At 34.5% G+C, this 11274-nt stretch overlaps 1 protein-coding gene and 1 long non-coding RNA gene across 4 annotated transcripts; one reads left to right on the top strand and one right to left on the bottom strand.

The window, feature by feature from the left end:
- The first annotated feature begins 3002 nt into the window (after positions 1–3002).
- On the top strand, positions 3003–8089 carry LOC102611225 (alpha-xylosidase 1). Of its 2 annotated transcripts, XM_006484398.4 has the most exons (4): positions 3003–3312; positions 3421–4103; positions 5968–7856; positions 7925–8089. In XM_006484398.4, the coding sequence occupies exons 1-3, from the start codon at positions 3098–3100 to the stop codon at positions 7836–7838; spliced, it is 2769 nt and encodes a 922-aa protein (XP_006484461.1). In that variant the 5' UTR covers positions 3003–3097; the 3' UTR covers positions 7839–7856; positions 7925–8089. The 2 variants fall into 2 exon arrangements, with proteins under 2 accessions (XP_006484461.1, XP_006484460.1); XM_006484397.4 differs by having other exon boundaries at positions 5968–8089.
- Positions 4771–5407, bottom strand: LOC127901801 (uncharacterized). 2 transcript variants are annotated; one of them, XR_008054133.1, is made up of 3 exons: positions 5265–5407; positions 4981–5201; positions 4771–4917 (listed from the first exon to the last, which is right to left on the bottom strand). It is a non-coding gene; the product is annotated as an uncharacterized LOC127901801 (long non-coding RNA). The 2 variants fall into 2 exon arrangements; XR_008054134.1 differs by having other exon boundaries at positions 4981–5138; positions 5265–5303.
- Positions 8090–11274: the final 3185 nt, after the last annotated feature.

The raw sequence follows: 11274 nt of genomic DNA, 5'->3' as shown, positions 1-11274 counted from the left end.
AGTAAGAACATTAATTTATCGAAATGCACATTGTAATTGTGCATTGATATGGACCGTGCACTAGCAACCGCACTTCTACCGACAAAAGCAAACAATTAAAACCAGAAATTGATAATTAAATTGGAGTTAATTGATTGTTAAGGGTTGTTTTTATTTTATTTATTAAATTGCCATTTGCGTGTGTGAAAATCACACGCGAGATGCCGAAAACAGGGAGCGGGGGATCCCAAAGCAAGCATCCAAAGTTTTATTTATTTATTTATTTATTTATTTTGTTGGTTTATCTTAAATGGAAGATATTGTAAGAGACAAAATACTTTCACATGTTGTTGTTGTATAAAAACGTAAGCTTAACGGGAAGAAATTGACAATCTTGTTCTTAATTTATGAACAGCTTCAGGAGACCCTATGAATGAAAAGAAATATCACCCTTTGGATTTTGGTTTTATCCAGCAAAATTTCTCAACCCGTCTGTCTGTCTCTTCCAATCTTTTTCTGCTTATTTGTTTGTTTGTTTATTTATTATTTCAAATTTTCAATTATTTCATTACGTAAAAATAATAAACATATATATTTTTTTTTGGGGGCCACCACGACGGTAGTTTGACTCGATTTTTTTATTTCGTAAAACTGCATGTCCGATGATTCTGCAGCGTTAGATAACTAACTAACTAACCAAAGGAAGAAGGATCTCCCACGAGGCACCGACTTATAAAATAAATAAATAATTAAATAAGAAGGTAGGCTAAATATGTATTATTTTGGTGTTTTAAATTAATTAAACCAAAAAAAATTTAATTTTAATTTGAGAATATGAATTTAAATTTAAATCTCTCATTTCTTCTTTCAATTCGATGGATACAATTGGATGGAACTTGATTTTTCTTCCACTAAATTATGGGTAAAAGTTAGATTTTTCTCCCATTAATTTGTGGGCAAGACTGTTTTTTTCGACCTAATCCATAGATTATTTTGAAACTAAATTTTATTTTGAATAGATAATAGAAAGATGTCAGTTATTTTCAATGGAAAGTTAATGTTGTAAAAAGCACACTCTTTAGCCTTTTTCCCTTTTTTTGGCGAATAAAACACTCAAAAGTGAAGAATCCCTTCAAGTTTTCTACGTTCGTCGACCCACTTGAAGCAAGGCTAACAACGTGACATAAAAATGAGAGTATCTTATCACATTGGCATTATGTGAGCAACACAATTTTTTTTTAATAAAAAAATAAACTACTATGTAGAAATTAGGTGAAAATACCCTTAAAAAAAGAATATAAAATTAATGTAATTAAAATAAATCATAACAAACCAATCAACATTTGGTTGAATGAGAGAGCACTTGTGTTCGAGCCCGTATAAAAATATTGTACAATTAATTTCAGTTCTTCTTTAATTATTATATAATTGATTAGAGATAATTTTCTTCTTTACGAAATGTGAGTGAAGTATTATAAAATGTGAGTAAAATAAACAACTCTTAAATATTAGCGAATGTTTTAAAATATGAGTAGTATTTTAATAAATTACCCTATATAAGTCCCATAAATTTAGTCTGATTGTAAATATTAGTTATAATTTAATATAACATTAGTTGTAATTTGATATAATATTAGTTATAGTCCTATATATTAGTATTAAAAAGAAAAAAAATCACAGCAAATCTTTGAGACTATCATCTAACCAATACTTCAATAACACAACACTCAACAATTCACAGACCTAGAATTCCTCTACAATCTATATTACACAAATACACACACATACACGTATATTGAAAAATGATAAATAGCCTTGGAAAAAAAATAAAAAGGATATATCTTTACGGTTTTGTTCTTTTTCTTTATTATTATTATTGTTGTTGTTATTATTATTATTATTAAACCGTTGCCCTGATGTTCATTTGTTCGATACAATCCCATATCTTCCTCAGATCTTGCACAATCTTGTTCATGGTCATAGTTGTACACAACAAGTAAATATCTCTTGTAATATAACAAAACCCAGTTATTTTATTTTATTTATTTATTTCATTTAAGTCATTAATTATATTCTTATCAGTAATCAGACTTAACAGAATTTAGAATTCTATTTTATCATCAATCCAATCATCGTTATCTCTCCCTTCTCTCTCTTCTTTTTCTTTTTTCTTTTTTAATTAAATCAATAAATACATCTCTTTATTTATATGACTTAAATTTCTCATATTTATCATAAAGGTGATTCGGCGGAAAAGATTTATTACCAACATTAATTTTGCCATTTGTAAACTGCTAACATTAGGAGAAAAAAAAAAAATTACAACTCATACATCTTTTGATTTTCACCAATGATTTATATGGATAATGATGACAGCTACTAAATTACATATAATGTAACTTCTAACAACCCAAAAATAATTATCGAAAAGAAGAAAATAATAGTACGTAAAACAAGTGAAATGTCATAGATAACTACATTTTGATTCATTATAAGTTAAATTATATAACTCAGGAAGAACCATGGATAATTCGATATTACCATGTATAATTAGGGAGGTACATAATTTTCCCAAATAAAGATATGGATAGAAATTTGCGCCACGTAAGCTCATATTACAAATGAGGTAATATATCTTCCAGAAAAACCATAGCCGTCGGATTAGAATAACAAAGTTTTGTTTCTAAATCGTGAATTTATTGGAAAGGAAACCCCCGGTAATCATGGTTATGGACTTCGTCACATCGTGCTGGAATCAAAAATATACTTTATCCCATTTTATCATTCCCTGCACCGATACTACCCTATTACAGTACTCCACTTCCACGTACTCATTAATCTAACGGCTAACAGAGCATAACGTATATACCTAAAGATATTTTAATAAAAGTTACCTCAATCATAGCCAGTGATTGCAATGGGACCGTCTCAGACGGTCAGACCCACATGCCCATCATTATCACGTGCGTGCCCGAGAAAGGGGTTCATCCGCCTCACATGTATCTAAATTCTAATGAACGTCGCATTTCTCACATCACTTGTGTCAATGTGTGTATATATATATTAAATCTTTCACCGCGCACACAGTCTCAGTAGCTTCAGTAAGCAAGCGAAGCAAATGAAATCCTCTTTGTGCTTCTTTTCTTTTCTTCTGGCTTTGCTATTATGTATCTTGAGTGCAAACTCTTCCTCCACTCCACCTACCAAGATAGGCAAAGGCTACCGTCTGATCTCCATTGAGGAGGTTGATGGAGGCATTCTGGGCCATCTCCAAGTCAAAGAGAAAAACAATATCTATGGCCCAGATATCCCTCTCTTGCAGCTCTTTGTCAAGTAAGTGATTATTACATACTGTGCTTATAGCTCACGGTGATTTTGGAAAAAAAAACTTGAAAAAAAAAGATCTTTTTTTTTAATGAAATTTGTTCAATGATTTTACAGGCATGAAACTGAAGATCGATTGAGAGTTCACATAACAGATGCACAGAAGCAAAGATGGGAAGTACCGTACAATCTTTTACCGAGAGAGCAGCCACCGAAGCTAAAACAAACCATTGGAAGAACGCGAAAGAACCCAATAGCAGTCTCTGATTATTCAAGCAATGGCCTTATTTTTAGCTACTCAGCTGACCCGTTTAGCTTCGCCGTGAAAAGGAAATCAAACGGGGAGACCCTTTTCAATACGAGCTCCGATGAGTCCGACCCGTTTGGTCCAATGGTCTTTAAAGACCAGTACCTCGAGATTTCCACAAAATTACCAAAAGATGCCTCACTGTACGGTCTAGGTGAAAACACACAGCCACATGGAATCAAACTTTACCCAAACGATCCTTACACTCTGTACACGACTGATGTTTCAGCCATTAATCTTAACACTGATCTTTACGGGTCTCACCCGGTGTACATGGATCTTAGGAATGTGAATGGTGAGGGTGCAGCCCATGGAGTGCTGCTGCTTAGCAGCAATGGCATGGATGTTTTCTATACAGGAACATCTTTGACGTACAAAATTATTGGGGGTGTTTTCGACTTTTACTTCTTCGCTGGGCCTTCACCGCTTGCTGTTGTTGATCAGTATACAGCATTTATTGGGAGGCCTGCTCCTATGCCTTACTGGTCTCTAGGTATGAAGAACAGATATCATTCTCTTTTTGCTTCACTGTTTTCACTTCTACGTATTTAATTTAATTTCTTTTTTGCTATTATTAATGGTCTTCGACTTTTAGATATTCAGAAACAAAAAAGATTGGCTTTTGAGGGGAAAAACACCCACTGCTATAATAAAAGTTACTGCTTTATGTTTCGATCGGTCTTTGTTTTGTAGTCATTATATATGTTTATCTAGATTTGGCAATTAAAGGAAATTTTTAGGAGAGTGATTGGGTTTGACCGTTGAACGTTTCAAAAAGGTAATATGTTTATTCAAAGGGTAAATTTTTAATTACATACAACACACACTGTGTTTTATATATGATGATGGCACTAGTTTAATTCCAGTAATGTAATATTCCTTTTTATGTGGAATCATGATAAGCAATGAGGACCACCCGATTGTTAATGTATGTGGTAAAATGATTATTGATTGATGCTTGTGATTTTGATCATATGGTGAAGACACCTTTGTGTTTCGAGGGAAGCTGTAGGGTACCGATATAGTGATAATTTGTTCCCTTTTTAGTTTGTATTGGTAGGTTGGTCCCCGTTCTTTTTTACTTTGTTGTCATGTTTTAAAGATCTCGTCTACCAGTGTGATCTGCAATAATTTCAATATCAAAAGAAGGGAAATGTTATCTCTAGAGTCCATGAACAACCATATTTATTAAATTTCTCCCTTTCTTTAGGCCTTTTTCGGTACAACCTTTATGTCTAAAAAACCTTTTTTATTTCTCAAGTGATTAAAGATGACCTTCAGTGCTTTAGGTCCTCGTAGAACATAACCTTTTTTATTTCTCAAGTGATCAAAGATGACCTTCAGTGCTTTAGGTCCTCGTAGAACATAACCTTTTTTTATTTCTCAAGTGATCAAAGATGACCTTCAGTGCTTTAGGTCCTCGTAGAACATAACCTTTTTTATTTCTCAAGTGATCAAAGATGACCTTCAGTGCTTTAGGTCCTCATAGAAGATAACCTTTTTTATTTCTCAAGTGATCAAAGATGACCTCCAGTGCTTTAGGTCCTCATAGAACATAACCTTTTTTATTTCTCAAGTGATCAAAGATGACCTTCAGTGATTTAGGTCCTCATAGAACATAACCTTTTTTATTTCTCAAGTGATCAAAGATGACCTTCAGTGCTTTAGGTCCTCATAGAAGATAAGATTTTTTGGTTTAAGTTCAATATCTCCAAGTAGAAGTTTTCAGCTTTTGGAAAGCCAAAAATTTGAAGCAACCAGTGGTCCCCAAAAATAAACAAAAAGTCATTGTAAGAGATCATCTTCCCACATGAACTGGAAATTGAATCATAATTTAAGACAGTCTTGCTGTAATTTCTTAGTTTGGGTCCTACTCCCACATGATTCTAATAATAGACAGAAAGTCACGTTGGCATTTGTTTATATGGGCTAAAACTTTGCATCGGCCAGGGCCAATTGGGTGAACGTGAGACTGTCCTTGGGTTGTGGGAATGTATGTAAACTGCAGTCTGTGTCAATGTTGTCTCCTTGCATTATGTGACTATTTTTATTTCTAATATTGTAGACAAGTAATCCAAACTGAGTCGTATACTGGCAGATAATTTGAGTATGGATTATTTTTGTATTGCTTTGAAATTTAGCAGCTCATTATTCTGTTCAATTGCTTGTTTTTTTCTTGACGTGAGCATTTTTCTTCAGAACTGTGTATGCTGGAGTGGAGATTTCAATTTGATTGATATGATAGTAAATAAGTTAGCACAGGAAATTTTGTATAAATATTTACTTAAAATTGGTTATAGTGAGAAATGGCAAAATATTTAATATGAATTTTAATTCCTCCAAATTTGTTGTTACAGGATTCCACCAGTGCAGATGGGGTTACCATAACCTGTCTGTGGTCGAAGATGTTGTTGAGAACTACAAGAAGGCTAAAATTCCACTCGATGTGATCTGGAATGATGATGATCACATGGACGGACACAAGGATTTCACTCTCAATCCTACCAACTATCCTCGTCCGAAGCTTTTGGCATTCCTTGAAAAAATACATAAAATAGGTATGAAATACATTGTCATTATTGACCCTGGAATTGGAGTAAATTCTAGCTATGGTGTGTATCAAAGAGGCATAGCGAATGATGTTTTCATCAAGTATGAGGGTGAACCTTACTTGGCTCAAGTTTGGCCTGGGGCTGTCAATTTTCCTGACTTCCTCAATCCAAAAACCGTTTCATGGTGGGGTGATGAAATTCGCCGCTTTCATGAACTTGTCCCTGTAGATGGCTTGTGGATTGACATGAATGAAGCTTCAAATTTCTGTTCTGGACTTTGCAAAATACCTAAGGGCAAGCAATGTCCAACTGGGACTGGACCCGGTTGGGTCTGTTGCTTGGACTGCAAGAATATAACCAAAACAAGATGGGACGATCCTCCTTACAAGATAAATGCTTCAGGATTGCAGGTGCCAATAGGGTTCAAAACCATAGCCACTAGTGCATATCACTACAATGGTGTTCTGGAATATGATGCTCACAGTATTTATGGATTCTCTCAATCCATTGCAACTCACAAGGCTCTTCTAGGGCTTGAAGGCAAGAGGCCATTCATATTATCACGCTCTACTTTTGTTGGTTCTGGTCATTATGCTGCACACTGGACGGGTGATAATAAGGGAACATGGGAAGATCTAAAGTATTCTATTTCAACCATGCTGAACTTCGGCATATTTGGGGTTCCAATGGTTGGTTCCGATATATGTGGGTTCTATCCTGCCCCAACAGAAGAGCTTTGTAACCGATGGATAGAAGTAGGTGCATTCTATCCGTTCTCAAGGGATCATGCAAACTACTACTCCCCAAGACAGGAGCTTTATCAGTGGGAGTCAGTAGCAGAGTCCGCCCGAAATGCTCTGGGTATGAGGTATAAACTACTTCCTTTCCTGTACACGTTGAACTATGAAGCCCATTTAAGTGGAGCTCCAATAGCCAGGCCACTTTTCTTCTCATTCCCAAATTATGTCGAGTGTTACAATGTGAGCACCCAGTTCTTGCTGGGGAGCAGCCTGATGGTTTCTCCAGTGCTTGAGCAGGGGAAGTCACAGGTTAAAGCACTCTTTCCTCCAGGTAGTTGGTACAATGTGTTTGATATGACACAAGCCATTTCATCGAAAGATGGGAAATTTGTTACGCTTGATGCACCTTTACATGTGGTTAACGTGCACTTGTACCAGAATACCATCCTTCCAATGCAGCAAGGTGGACTAATTTCCAAGGAAGCTAGAATGACGCCTTTTAGCCTCGTAGTGACCTTCCCTGCAGGAGCAAGTGGGGTACAAGCCAAAGGAAAACTTTACCTTGACGAGGATGAGCTTCCAGAGATGAAACTTGGGAATGGGTACTCGACATATGTTGATTTTTTTGCTACCACTGGTAACGGAACTGTGAAGATTTGGTCAGAAGTTCAGGAGGGCAAGTTTGCTTTAAGTAAGGGTTGGATCATTGATAGTGTAACTGTGCTGGGATTAGGTGGAAGTGGCAAGGCATCTACACTTGAGATTAATGGAAGCCCCACAAATGCTAACTCGAAAATAGAATTCAATGCATCAGAACAGAAGCACTTGAATTCGGTGGAGGATGAGCAAAAGAGTGTGATGGTAGGGATCAAGGGTCTCAGTTTTCCGGTGGGCAAAAATTTTGTCATGTCCTGGAAAATGGGGATAAGTGGTTGAGGCATCTTTTGTTTTCAGGTAAATTTATTGTGATTCCTTTTTTAAGCCTTCTTTTGGTCATTATGATTTTTAATGTTTCTTATTAGGTTTGTCGATGGAGAGGAGATGAGTTCGAATGATGCTCATCCTTTCTCATGTTTAACGGCCAATTTGAGATTTAGATTCCAGTGCCTTTCAACCATATTGTAGCTTAAAATGCTGTTCTCCAGAGATTTCAAGACTTATAAAATGTAGCTTCTCAAGCTTCTCAATTTGTGGGATCTGTTTTTATGTTTCCTTTGTGTTACCGTTCGTTCATGCTATATATCTTGTTCTACTTTTTATTCTCTCTTTTTTCTTTTCTCACTAATTTGATGGGTCTGCTGCTACTACTGGGTACAACATCGATAAGCCTTTAATAAAAGAAAAGACATGAAGGGTAAATTTAGAACAATCGTGCAAAAGAGTTTAGGGTATTGTTCTCTTCATTAAGATTTTTACACGCGCACATCCTCGATCATTGAAAAATACAACTCCGCTTATAAAATTTGTTTCGCAAATCTATGTCACCAATTAATGTTTCTTATGCAGTTGATAATAACAGGCTTTTTAAACCGTCATTAACGAGATAATTTCATAACAAAAATGTAAAAAAAATAAAAATGACACATTAAGTGCCATCTTTGTAAACATAAGATTAATTGAAGAAGATACGCATGGTAAATATCTACTACTAAAAGCTCCTCGCTGCCTTCTGATCTGAAGGACCTTGTATTTTGGATTTAAGCATGCAGGCCGAACTTTTGGGCTTGGTCCAAGTTTCAGGGCCCGTTTGTTGCTGAACGGCTGTTGAAATAGCAAATTGTTAAGAGTTCGATTGAGTGACAGCAGCAAAGGACGAAGTAAGTACAAATTAGTTTTTGAATAATGAATGAAGCATAAACAAGTCAGTCAAGCAGTGTACCGACGCGAATTCAATTTTGCTCCAAAACTCTGTTAGCAAACCTTATCATCGTATGACGTACTGCACTAACTGCATTTACGTCCCAATTATAACCAATCACTGCCCAGATTCCAAGACGCACCCAACAACAGCAAAAGTCCTTAATTACTCGACACTGCATTTACGTCCCAATTATTTCCAATCACTTTCTGCACGAAATCAAGATGCAGCGATTCAACGATTTTCTGGATCTTCTTTATGCAAAGTATCTAAAACTAAATAATAATAATAATAAGATTCCTCTATCGTACATGCATGTAAGATATATTTTTCTCACATGAATAATATATAGATCCATATATATATTGTTCATGTGAGTGGAATGTATCTTACATGTATGTAAAATAGGAATTGCTATAATAATAATAGTAGTAGTAGTACAATAAAATAAATGAAACCTGCGAGGAAAAAAAAAAGGGTGAAAATTAAATAAATAATAGTGGTAGTACGAAAAACTCACACTCTGCTTTCTAATACTTGATTTATTAATGCTCTTTTCATGGATATGATAACCAACCTTAATTAATTAATTCAATAAAATGAGTTTACCAATCAACTTTCAAAAGATATATTTTGTGAAATTTAAAATTTAATTTGTTTAACTTTTGTTCGTGTTATTTAATATAAAAAATATTTAGGTAATGAAATTGATACTTTTATTTGTTAGTTAATATATTTGATTATTAATGTTATACACTTTTATTTTATGTTTAATTGTTGGATTTGGATAATTGCTCACTTTAAAAGATAACGAAGAAATTGTGGTTATGAGAGTTGAAGGATCAAAATGTGGTGATTAGGATAGTGCTCAATGGCAATAGAACTTTGAAGTAAAGTTTCTATTAGAATTTGTAGTAGATTTCTTAACTATTGTTGGACTTTATTATATATATATATTTATCATTTGTGGATTAATAAAATCAAGATTATTGTTGCAGTAATAGTGTATTATTATGTTGTTAGTTTTTGTAAAATATACATGGTAAAATTATTTGAACTAAACTAAACTAAACTATAAAACTAAATCGAATTAATTTGGTTCAATCAATTCCATTATGGTGTTTGATTCATGTTTAGTTTATACAATCATAAACTAGTTGGTTTAACCCATTGGCAACCATGCGCCCAATACCCCTTTTAATAGAAGTTTATTTGGCTCCTTATTTTGGGAGTAGAGTAGATTTTCCTCTAATATTAAGTGAGGGTCGTTGTTCAGATTGTGTCATACTAAAATTATTATAAAAAAAAACTCGATTGCTATCTAGTTGTAAATGTCAAAAGAGTTTTGATTATAATATATTAATGGGATATTATCATTTTCTCACCAAAGATATTCTGACACATCATGTCAGTACCACGGTTTGGTAAAACCATCAGTTTATCACCAAACATTTAAACTGTTAGCATTTTCACATCATTCCGTTAAAACTCAGTTAATATGTAACGGAAAATTCATAAAAGGTTAATTTTACCCCTGAAGCGTAAAAGACCATGTAATTAATCTTTTATGAATTTTGTAATTAAATCATCATTTGTTGTTCTTCCTTTTTAAATGGTAAAAATTACCCTTTATGAATTTTGTAAAATTGACCTTTTAAAAGACCATGTAATTAATTTTTTATGAATTTTATAATTAAATCATCATTTGATGTTCTTCCTTCTTAAAGGGCAAAATCATCCTTTACGCTCCAAGAGTAAAATTGACATTTTATGAATTTTTCGTTACATATTAACTGAGTTTAATAGAATTGTGAGAAAATATTAATATTTTAAACGTTTGGTGGTAATCTAATGGTTTTACTAAATCGTGGTACTGATATGATGTGTCATAATATTTTTTATAGGAAAATAATAATATCCCTATATTAATATTTCAAAAAAAAAAAATTCTGTACGCCTGTGAGCAGCTCCAAGTCAAACTAAATAATGCCACCCCTACTTAAAAGATAAACCCTGACTTAAAAGATAGAAGAAAGAAAATTGGGAAAATTCTAAAAATAGAAGAAAGAAAGAAAGGAAGAAAAGGAAAGAAAAGGAAAAAGGAAGCTACTACAATGCTGGCGGTTTCCGCGCAACGACTGACACAGATCATCAGCGGGGCCCCAAAATTATCATCAATACCCCAACAGTTGGCGAACAGTTGTCAACTTTTGGGACACGTGTCGGGCTCCGTTTCGGAGTAAGACCAAGGAGTTGGGTGCATTGGCGGGAAAGGTCAGGCGGTGGGTTCCACGTCAGCACCTATGGCGGGAAACCGAAGCCATCCCCCCACTCTGCGGTCTACTGTGGCCCACTCGTCTTCACTTGCGTAACGCACATGCCCTCCTCCCTCCACTCCTATTATTAGTCAACATGTGTACGCATGTGTATCATCATCATGCATGTAAATGGTCATCCAACATAATGACGATGGTGCAACATTTACTTGAAGGAAGGTCACGTGAGTTCGTGATG

Source organism: Citrus sinensis, chromosome 4 (genome assembly GCF_022201045.2).
Source record: "Citrus sinensis cultivar Valencia sweet orange chromosome 4, DVS_A1.0, whole genome shotgun sequence".
Classification (NCBI taxonomy): Eukaryota; Viridiplantae; Streptophyta; class Magnoliopsida; order Sapindales; family Rutaceae; genus Citrus; species Citrus sinensis.
This window is presented reverse-complemented; position numbering and strand designations above follow the sequence as displayed.

Bases quoted from the DNA above. Each gene is read 5' to 3' on its own strand.
- LOC102611225 (XM_006484398.4), top strand. From the start codon at position 3,098: ATGAAATCCTCTTTGTGCTTCTTTTCTTTTCTTCTGGCTTTGCTATTA. The intron at 3,313-3,420 runs GTAAGTGATTAT...ATGATTTTACAG, and splicing joins CTCTTGCAGCTCTTTGTCAA to GCATGAAACTGAAGATCGAT. The intron at 4,104-5,967 runs GTATGAAGAACA...TTGTTGTTACAG, and splicing joins TATGCCTTACTGGTCTCTAG to GATTCCACCAGTGCAGATGG.